Source organism: Diabrotica virgifera, chromosome 8, assembly GCF_917563875.1.
Source record: "Diabrotica virgifera virgifera chromosome 8, PGI_DIABVI_V3a".
Lineage (NCBI taxonomy): Eukaryota > Metazoa > Arthropoda > Insecta > Coleoptera > Chrysomelidae > Diabrotica > Diabrotica virgifera.
Window position 1 is genome coordinate 50,870,139 of NC_065450.1, and position 11,804 is coordinate 50,881,942.

Consider the following 11,804-nt stretch of genomic DNA (forward strand, 5'->3'; position numbering starts at 1 on the left):
GATAAGATTGTTATAAACCAAGAAGTTGAGGAATCACATAACAGCGATTTCTCGCAAAACAAAACATTTTTTTGTATTTTTTGGGCCATTCTAACCAAAAAATGTTCCTACAAATTTTTTCTTAGGATGCATAGTTTTCGAGATAAACGCTTTTGAACTTTCAAAAAATCGAAAAATTGCAATTTTTGAACCCGAATAACTTTTGATTAAATAAAATAGCAATTCTGCTTACCGCCTTTAAAAGTTTAAGTAAAATTTTATCTGTTTTGACAATTTGCATTGCTAAAAATTTATTTTTTGATTGTTAAAAAAAGCTATAAACACATAGTGTTTCCCGTGCCTAATACATGCGTTTTAATGCATGCTACGTAGAAATAGCGCCGCTTGCACTTTTACCTAATCTACCTACTCATTCGATTTTAAATGAGAAATCATTGAAAACATCACTCAAGCACTAGGTGTTTATAGCTTTGTTTTAACAATAAAATAATAAATTTTTAGCAATACAAATAATTAAAACCGATATAATTTAAATTGAACTTTCAAATGCGGTAAGCAGAATTGCTATTTTATTTTTTAATCAAAAGTTATTCGGGTTCAAAAATTGCAATTTTTCGATTTTTTGAAAGTTCAACCGCGTTTATCTCGAAAACTATGCATCCTACGAAAAAATTTGTAGGAACATTTTTTGGTTAGAAAGGCCCAAAAAATACAAAAAAATGTTTTCTTTTGCAAGAAATCGCTGTTATGTGATTCCTCAACTTCTTGGTTTATAACAATCTTATCGACATCCGGATCAACTGTTACCCAAAAAATTCGTGTTCTACAGGTCAAAATACATAAAAAAATCTTGGGTAAGTCCATCTGAATACAGGAGGCCGTTGTACCCCCCCTGGCGACAGGACTATACTTGTACAGGTGAGTTGTGAATTTTAAAAAATAAACTCTAAAAAAATGTTTAATTTTAAGGGCGTAGGTGCAAAATTTCGCGTCAATGTGTTTGGCGAAAACTTCTTAGTGCCTGAGAAAACTGTAATAAAATCTGGGGAAGTCAATAGAAAAGGTTTACCATCTCGTGGATATCGAAATTTTTACTACGTGACGGTTATTATTAGTATATTTTAGCAAAAAAGCGAGTGTTTTATCCATTTCGATATTGTGAAAAAACTACGCATTGTAGATGAAACCGTTTAACAGACCACATTCTTGAAAATATTTGCTCTTTAAAATGAAATTTTATAAATTAGAAAATGTTTATAAGCAAACAGATTATTGCAAATTAAACCCAAAAGTAATATATGCATTTTTTAAATTGTCTGTAATTATTAAAATAAACAATACACATTTTTTTCAGATTTCACAATGTGAGTTTTTAGGTAGTTACTATAATAGGTCTGGATCCCGCGTATGAAAAAAAAAAGTTGAATAATAGCAAGCTGCAAATTTGTTAATAGCTTAAGGGTGTCTAGTCGGATTAACTTTGATATATGGGAACATTGGAAGAGGGGCAGTTTTAATTGTGGAACAGGTTAAAAATTTGGAACGGTCGGACCACGAAAACGGCACATTATTTTTTTTCGTTAGAATAGACTTAAACTCTCCGAACAGAGATTAAACTCTCATGCAAAAATCAGGCTGCTATTTATCACCTGTCATAATTCCTGTCATTTGACATATTCTACATGTTTCACTCATTAAAACGCCCATTTGGTGATAAATACCAGTCTGATTTTTGCATGAGAGTTTAATCTCTGTTCGGAGAGTTTAAGTCTATTCTGTCGGACAAAATAAATGTGCCGTTTTCGTGGTCTCACCGTTCCAAATTTTTAACCTGTTCCACAATTAAAACTGACCCTGTTCCAGTGTTCCCATATATCAAAGTTTTTCCGACTAAACACCCTTAAGCTATTAACAAATTTGCAGCTTGCTATTATTCAACTTTTTTTTTCATACGCGGGATTCAGACCTATACGCTGTGAGCTCGTACGTAGAGGGGATATTTACAAATTCACGAGCGCTAGTAGTGGCAAGTCTGTAAACGTTTACCGGAAATTTGACATAAATATCAAAGTGATTAATTTAAAATTAAAATTAAAAACATTAATTATAAAAAATATTAGTTGGTCAAAGCTGTGGTATATATTTTTACCTTAAATATACTTACGTTTTAAATACTGAATTTAAGTTTTTTTAATGTTCCGTAATATGTACACCGAGAGAAAAAATTCTTGACATAAAGAAACTGTATTAATATTTAAGAAAGATCGACTTGGCATATTGCCTAAGAAATATATCTTTGTATGTAAGATATAATTTTCTAAAATATTTCAAATAAATTCTACTATAGCCAAAGAAATATATCTTAAAGATGATTGAACTATCACTTTCTGGCAAACTTTAAACCCATTTATCAGAAAGAAATTACACTTGATGTTAATTAATTTTATTAGTCATAAAAATATATTTTCTACACATTAGAAAACTATTCTTTCTGAGCAATAATATTTCTTAGTAAGGAATATTATTATTTTAATATTAATAATTTATTTATTTAATGTTAAGAAATATATTTCACAGAGATAAACCTATATTTAGAGTTAAGTTAATATTTCTTGAAAATAAAGTGATATTACATACGGCGAAATAAATCATTGTGTTAAGGTAAAATCATTATTTATTAAAAAAACAAGATATAAAACGTTATTATTACATACAAATATTTCCTCCACTCTTAAACCACTGGCTTCTACACAACAATAAAAGGATGGATAGGCAAATTCAACTTCCTTAAATTTTCCTTCTTTTGTTAATAGCACTTTGTATATCAGCAATTCACTAAAACAAAATCGTTATGTAGAAAGAGTAAACTTACTTTAATAAATTTTTTTTTTATAAAAATATAGATATTTATTTTGACAAATTTAGGAAATACAAAAAAAAACAAATACACGGCCCCACATAAGAACTATTAATACTAATAATAATCAATTACATCTTATTATTACATCTTAATTACAATTATTATTACATCTTAAATTACTCAATTTACTTTTATTTAATACCTATATGTATATGTACGTACCTTCAAAATATCCGTTAATTTTTAAAGTACACCAATAAATCCAACATCCATCTATATGAACATGAACATATCACGCCATCTTGACAAACACTGACCACAAACACTGACGGACTGACGACTAAATCATAAATAGTTAATCTGCGCAATTCTTTTGTGGAAGAAAATCTATTTGCAAGTAACATTTCGGCATTAATGACAAAGTTTTTATTTTATAACCACAGTTACTACATAGGGTATTTCTGAAGAATTATTTCTTGTGGTTTAAAATATTTATTTGATTGCAAAAAAATTTCTTGCTTACAAATATAAATATGGATTAACTTAACATTATATTTCTTATACTGCAAAATATTTGTAGTTTTCAATTTAAGAAATAAAAACTTTAGGATAAGAAAATTAAATGTAACCATTAATGCATTTCTTAGTATTGAAGAAATTATCTGTAAGAAATTATTGAGTTGTGTTTAAAAAACTCGTTCCTTTATATGTGAACCGGTATGTTTAAGTTAATAGGATATGTTAACTTTTAAGAAATATTGCTCAAAGAAATCGGTGTTTTAGGAGAAAAGAAATTGTTCTCTCGGTGTAATTATAATTTAATCTAAAAATCTTAGCGCCATCTACACGATAATTGTGAAAGTATCCGAAGTAAGAAACTCATATTTTATTAATAGAACGTCAAAATGATTAGGAAAATCTTAAAAAAATCGATTACAATTTAATTACTTTTTTGTGTTGTAAATGTTAAGCGATAACAATTAAATAATAAATTTAAAAATTACCGGTGAAAGTTGAATTAGTAATCCGCTAGGAGCGCCACCAGCGAAGCTCAGAGCGTATAATATGTGCAAAAGATGGGCTCAATCAGTCAAGTAGTTTTTAAACAATACTTCTATTTGTTTGTCTCATTTGAAAAAAAAATCATCTTCAAATGGATGTACTGGTGCTTTGTTAATATTTAGCAGAAACTTTTTTTATCTAATTCGTACGTGAGGTCTCAAATTTTTATGATTTAAAAAAAGTATATTTAGTTTTAATTATTTTCTAACAAATAATTGATGCAGAATGAAGTAACGTTTTTCACCTTATAAAATATTAAATCATCTGCGCCGTTTTAGCCTTTATCTTACTCTATATTATCTTACTTTATATTATCTTAATTTTAGTACATTCTTTCACGGTTTTTGCTGTAAATTTTAAAGAACCGCTTGAATTGACATGAAATTTGGCATACGCATAGCTAGCACGTCAAAGAAAAAAGTGATATGGTGCCGATCTGTGCTTTTGCCCTGGGGGTGACTTTCGCCCCCTCTTGGAGGTGAAAAAATATATGTCCAAAATAAGACCGGAAATGGATAAAATTATTAATTTTAAGTAACTTTTGTTCTATAGAGATTTTTCGCCAAGTCCACACTTTTCGAGTTATTTACGAGTAAATATGTTAATTTTTCAACAAAATAACCACGTTTTTAGACGGTTTTTCGCAAATAACTCAAAAAGTAAGTATTATGTCGAAAAAAATATTCTTAGCAAAAATATAGCCTGTAAAAAATTTAAAAAAAAAGTGTAAGCTTGAGGTCTCTGGACTTCGAAGAACCAGAGTTATAGCCAATGAAAAATAAGTTCATATTCGCTAAATTTCAAATGGAACATTTCAACGTGAAATATCCAAAAAATGAAGCACTTTTTGGGGAAAATCCATTATAACTTTTTTAAAGTGTTTAAAAAGGGCTTTATTTCTGTTTTTATAACAAGATTCTAGCGTCAAATGTAAGCAAGTTTCGCTCAAAATAAAGTTGGTATTTTTTGTTTTCGCAAAAAAAATCAGGAAGATCATTCCCTAATTAGCAACTTAAATGAAATTTACCGTTACCGCTTCACAAATTATTTTATTTATATCGTGTTTATATGATCTGTAATATTCATCGATTCAAAGTGCTTATTTTTGAAAAAATTTGGTTTTAAAGTAAAATTTTTTAAATTTTTAATTTTGAAAAAAATGGTTTTTACCAAAATTACTTAAAAATTGTTAGAGATACCAAAAATCTCAAAAACCAAAAAAAGTCAGCATTACTTTTCTGAATATCTTGTATTTATTTATTTTTCTGCAAGACAAAAATTGATTAAGATTTGGTGTTTCTAAATTTGCATACACTCGTGATCAGTGACTCGTTCAAGTCCTTTTAACTACAGCCCTTTCAAAAATAAGGACTTTGAACCGATGAAACTTACAGGTCATATAAACAATACATACACGAGTAAAGAAACTTGTGAAGTGGTAACGATTAAGTTGATTTGAGATACTAATTAGGAGCTGATTTTCGCGATTTTTTTACCAAAAAAAAAGGACTTACTTTATTTTGAGCATAACTTGTTCACTTCTGATGTTAGAATGTTTTTTTATAAAACAAATATGAAGATTTTTTCAGTTTAAATAAGTTAAAATAAGTGTTCCCCAAAAAGTGCTTTATTTTTTGGTTATTTCAGGTTAACGTATTTTTTCTTTGACTTGTTAACTATGTGTATTCCAAATTTCATGTCAATTCAAGCTGTTCTTTAAAATTTGGAGGTTTTGCAATATTTTACCGTTGATGAACGTACTATTTAAGCATAAAATGTAAATATGTCATTAAAAACATCGAAAAAAGCTAATTTTAGGGTTTTGAGGCCTTTTTTAAACAATGATATTGAATTAAAAAAAAAAAACAAAAAATAATGCGAGATGAGAGCTTAGTCCAATGCTATTTAAATGCATTCATTGCTTTCGAATTCTAAGAAAACTAATAAGTATTTTTGAAAAATTTAAACGCAGAATAATAGATTACATTATTACCCAGTTAGAATAGCCAAAAAGTTTCTTTCAAATCAGATATTTGAAATCACACTTAATTTTCTCTTCTTTTTCACCCCTGTAACTTATTAAAATAAACATAGAAGTTTTCAGGGACTTTCGGCCCTCGGTAATAATGTAAACTTTGTTAATGTGAGTAAAAATATTACATCAACTATTTTGCCAAAACAAGATCCCATTTCCTATCTCCCTAATTCAAGAAAGGTCTCGAATTCATTCTTTATAAAACCAGTCGATAAATCTGAACTGATCCAAACAATCAATAGTATCAAAAGCAAATCTTCCTGTAGTACTGATGGTCTATCGATAAAAATTTTTTCTAATCTTCCAGAAAATGTGTTAGAAGTCCTCATCTCACTAATTAATGATTCTTTTGAGAAAGGTCAATTTCCAGAGTGCCTGAAGACAGCCATCATTATTCCTCTTCATAAGGGTGGTGAAATATCTAATACCTGCAATTATAGACCTATTGCACTACTACCGGTACTCTCCAAAATCATTGAGAGACTCATAAAAGCCCGACTTATGTCCTTTCTAGTTGAAAACAACATTTTATCACAAAATCAGTTCGGCTTTTTAAATAATAAATGCACCACTGATGCCATGTTTTCTGTACTACATGAGGTTTATCAAGCACTGAACAATAATCTTCACACTGCCACCGTTTTTTGTGACTACGCCAAAGCTTTTGATTGTGTAAATCACAACATTTTGATAAAAAAACTAAAGTTCTACGGAATTCGAGGCATTTCTTTAGATTGGTTCCAATCTTACTTGGATGATAGGAAACAACTGGTTAGAGCCAGTGGCGTGCTGGCCATATAAATGAATCGGTGCAATCACCGAGAGGCTGCGGCCTCTTGAGGCCGGTCAAATAAAAATTTTTCCCAAAAATTTTTAGATGTAATAAACATTTTTTTTTTAAATATTTCAAAAACATTTTGTTTTTTGAATGTCACTGATATCTTTAGAAACAAGGAACATAGACGGTTTTATTCTTTAACATGTGTTTTAACTTAAACAAAAGTTTAAGACACCCTGTAGGAAGGAAAACGTACAAAGGTGGGTATACATCGAAGTTATGTTGTAGTCCCATATTTTGTGAACATTTTATTTTTTTAGTTTCTCTGATATCTTTAATAACAAAGAAACTAGACGGTTTTACTCTTTAATATGTGATTTAACTGATGACATGCGATACGTGAGGAGGTTCTTATCATAAACTTAGATGAAATTATTTATAGTGCGAAAGGAACACAGTGTTCAAATAAAGAAAATCTGTGCAATGTACCTCTCCCTATTTAAAGAGCCTCCACGTAGACACCAAATACGTACTCACTCTCAAGGAAAGTCCACCCCAAAACATCACAGAGCCTCTATTAAACAATCTCGTCTCTCTTATGTTGCGCTGCGCATACCGCTACTTGGTCGACAAAAATATTTTAAGGTTTCGACCAGAATTGTTAACGTTATATGCCTCTCTGTTTTTAAAGGTTTGTTAGCTGTTATTTTTTATTGTTAATTTAGTTTTGTTTCAGATAAAACATGTCATGTTAAAGAATTAAACTGTCCATTTTCTATGTTTCTAAAGATATCAGGGACATTCAAAAAACAAAATGTTCACAAAACATAAGACTACAATACGATTTCGATGTACACTTATACCTTGTCCTCCCTACAGGGTGTCTCAAACTTAACATAAGAAAAACATATCTTTTCTTCTACCCGGTATAAGTTAAAAAAAAAGAAGTTTGAGTAAACCTTTGCCCAACTGGGTAAATATCAAAGAAAAATCTAAAATAGTAAAAAATATAGCGGAATCCGTTAATCCGTTCACGAAAAAATCAACTACCCATTAAAAATGAGCATAATTTTAGGTAATGCATAACTTTTGAAACTATGTATATTTTATTATGTGATATGTGATGATAGGTGATAATATTTATTATTTGTAAGATTGCTTATTCCTAAATAAAAAATATGGCAAATTTAAAAAAATTTCATTGAATTCAAAGTCTTATGTTTGATTTAAAAATAATTTATATTTTTGTATTTTTGTTTTATAAATAACGAATAAAAAATCCCGATAATAGAAGGTAAAATGAGGATGGAAGGCCGCTTTTCTATAAAATCACCGCGCCGCTCGAAAAGTTCCAGCACGCCACTGGTTAGAGCAAATGATACAGACTCTAGTCTCAAAAACATTGTATGTGGGGTACCTCATGGTTCAGTATTGGGTCCTCTACTTTTCCTTATCTTTATTAATAACATCACTAATTTAAAAATCGATGGAAAAATCTTTCTTTTTGCTGATGATACCAGTATCACTTGGAGCAACTCAAATATTGCAACTCTTCATGCTACTATAACTTCTGATCTACTTACAATAAAAACTTGGTCTGACTCAAATTTACTCTCGTTTAACGTAGATAAAACAGTAGCATTGTCTTATAAAGGAGCTCTTCAACCCTTACCTCTTAATAACAGCCAGATCAGTACCGTTGATTCTGTAAAATTTCTTGGTATTTTTTTAGACAGCAACCTTAAATGGTCCCTCCATATCGATTTGTTACGGAAGAAACTCTCTTCAGCTTGCTATGCTATAAGATCTGTTTCGAATGAACTCAATTTAGCATCTTCCAAAATAACATATTTTTCTTTGTTCGAGTCACATCTTCGTTATGGTCTTCCTTTTTGGGGTTCTGGTACAGCTGCCCAATTCGATGTTATTTTCAAATTACAAAAAAGAGCAATAAGATATCTGTTTGGCCTCAGAAGAACAACACATTGCAGAAGTTATTTCAAAGATCACGGAATTTTAACCCTTCCATCTTTGTGTATTTTAGAAACTGTTTGCTTAATTCGAAAACATCTACATGTCTTTCCACCAAGACCTAATCATGACTACTTCACGAGAAATTCTACGTTTGACGTCTATTTGCCGACCCCGTCCTCGGAGTTAGTAAAGAAATCGATATTATATTCCGCAAAAAAAAATGTACAACCATCTCCCCCTACAACTAAAATCGGCACCATCTTTCCACAAATTCCGTAAACTGACAAAAGCCTACCTGTCTGAAAGACCATATTATTCAGTAGAAGATTTTTTTAGTCAATAACTAAGAAATTACAGTACCCTTTTGCACAAGTAGTATTTTATTATTTTTTTATCTATATTTGGGTGTCATATGCAGCAGCTTAACTTTTTAACTTTTAAACCTTTTTTATTAATTATTAGGTACACTATGCATTTGCAATTTATTTAAATTTTTGCAATTTATTATTTCTGTTTTAACTTCATTATTATAATTATTATTTAAATATATTGACGGTTTATGTAATTTTAGTAAATTGGATCGTTACTGTTTTGTTTTTTTGACTAAGTTTTTTTACTATAAGCCTTGTCGATAAAATTGTAAAATTTTTCATGTCAATAAAGCATATTTCTATTCTAATCTTTCATGCTGCGTTTAAATTTTTCAAAAATACTTATTAATTTTCTCAGGAGTCGAAAAAAAATGAAGGCATTTAAAAAACATTGGTCCGAAATTTTGCGGCTAGGCTCTTAATCTAAATATTTGTTTTGAAAAGTTTATTTCCAAATTCTAAACGTTATTCTCATGATAGGACGGTTTGATATCGACGTGACTAAAAACCAAATCCATGTAATTAATACAGGATTACTACTTATAACTCGTATAAATAAGGGCAAAGGTAGGGCCATCGGTCAGCAAGATAAATGACATTATAGCAGTGTGCGAAAACGTATCATCTGCATACGTTAATTTACATTTCGGAATAAATGAATACATTTAAATTAAATTTTATGTAATATGTAATTTGTACAGTAAATTGCAAATTCATTACAATATACAATGTATTATATACAATGTATTATATACAATTTATTATTCAAATAATAGTACGCAGTCAATAGGATTTATAGACGACAAAAACTGAAGAAAAATAAAAGGTTTATTACAAAATAAAGGCAGAAATCTTAACATTGAGACGGTATAGGCAAACAACTCATTATTTATTATACAAAGTCTTCTTCTTCTTATTTTTGTGTAGACATGTCTCTGTCTGTTTTTTCAATGTGCCTCTAGTAAATTGTAATTCCATCGTTTTCGTGGTCTTCCCACTAATCGTCTGCCTGTTGGGCCGTCTCTGGCCGCCCTTACTACGAGTACTCAATTTGTTGTCATTCAGCTTACGTGGTCGTTCCATTCTATTCTTCTGTTTCTTACCCAGTTATTAATGTTTTTCACCTTGCATCTCCGCCTTATGTCTGGACTTCTACCTCTATCCCATAGTGTCTCACCATCAATTTTTCGAAGAGGTTTCATCTCTCCTGTTTCTAGCATTATTTTTGACTTTTATTCCCCTCTAATGACTATTTTCTGTATATTGTAAACTGTAAATTCTGCCTTTCATTTTTATTTCGCATTATGTTTATTGCTCCATATTGTTTCATTCAGACAACCTGTGGGTCTATTTTCTTTATTCACTTGGCTATGGGACAGAGCTATGGGACAGATATATGACGGAGATGCAAGGTGGACAACATTAATAACTGAGCAAAAAACAGAAGAATAGAATGGAATGACCACATAAGCCGAATGACAACAAATAGAGTAGTAAGGACAGCGAGAGACGGTTCCCCAATAGAAGGACGATCAGTGGGAAGACCACGAAAACGATGGAAAGACCACTTACTAAAGGAAATTGAAAATACAGATAGTCATGTCTATACAAAAAGAAGAAGGAGAAGACTTGTTCTATTATCTAAGCCTCCAGCTCTAATTTACATCTTAGTAGATTTGCTGTTATAACCATGCATTTGGTCTTTTTTGGGGAAATTAACATGTTCAATTTTCTGACAGTTATATTAAATTGGGGCATCATACGTTGTAAATCATCTTCACTTTGAGAGATTAGTATTGAGTCGTCAACAAAGCAAATTATTTTAAGTTGTTTTTCCTCCATTTAGTATCCTTTTTTAGTTCTTACTTTTTTTATTATTTTATCCATGATTAGTTTGCATAATAGAGGACTAAGGGAGTCCTGTCTTATCCCATTACCAGTTTCAATTAGGTTATTTAGTTTTTTTTACTTTTACTTTTAGTGTATTATTCTGGTAGATATTTTAGATCGTTTTAATTATTCCTAAAGGTACCTCTCTTTTGTATAATAAATGGAAAATGTCCTTTAATTTGACCGTGTCAAATGCCTTCCTAAGGTGCATGAAACATAAATATGTCGGTTTGTTGTATTCTAATGACTTCTCTTGAACCTGCATCATTATAAATATAGCGTCGGTGCATCATCTTCCCGAACTAAAACTTTGTTGATCTTCTGTCAATTTTATTCAGTTTGTTTGTTATCACTTTGAATGTTAATTTTAATGTTGGGTTTAATAAATTAATCCCTTTGTAGCGCTTCGGGTCCGATTTGTGTCCCTTTTTGAAGAGAGGTATTAGGATGCTTGATCTACATTGGTCAGATTTTGTCCTCCGTACTTTAGAAGTTCATTCGATATTCTATCCTCTCTTGACAATTTTCTATATTTTAATTCCCTAATGCTTCCTTTACCTCTGCTTCTTCAATGTTTGAAGTACTCAATATTCAACTAGATTATTGAATTAATTTTTTAGATGGCGAAAATTCGGATGACGATGATTATTCAGCTAGTGCTAATGCAATCATACAAAGAACAGCCTCCCAACGAAAATCTAAACGAAAACCTAGAAGATCCAGTTCACCTTTTACACCAGATATCCTACCTAGCGCAGAGGGCGCAGCAAGGAGAGCTTCAGTGTTTACCAATTCATCCGGAGAGTAAGTTTAAATCTAAATTTAAATATGGAT

At 30.4% G+C, this 11,804-nt stretch overlaps 1 protein-coding gene across 3 annotated transcripts in view; it reads left to right on the forward strand.

Moving 5' to 3' along the window:
• LOC126890744 (transmembrane channel-like protein) overlaps positions 1 to 11,804 on the forward strand; it is a 164,957-nt gene that overhangs the window by 25,060 nt on the left and 128,093 nt on the right. For all 3 annotated transcript variants that reach the window (XM_050659914.1, XM_050659915.1, XM_050659916.1), the window contains exon 3: positions 11,591 to 11,774. In XM_050659914.1, coding sequence (XP_050515871.1) covers positions 11,591 to 11,774 — 184 coding nt within the window. The remainder of the gene's footprint in view (positions 1 to 11,590; positions 11,775 to 11,804) is intronic.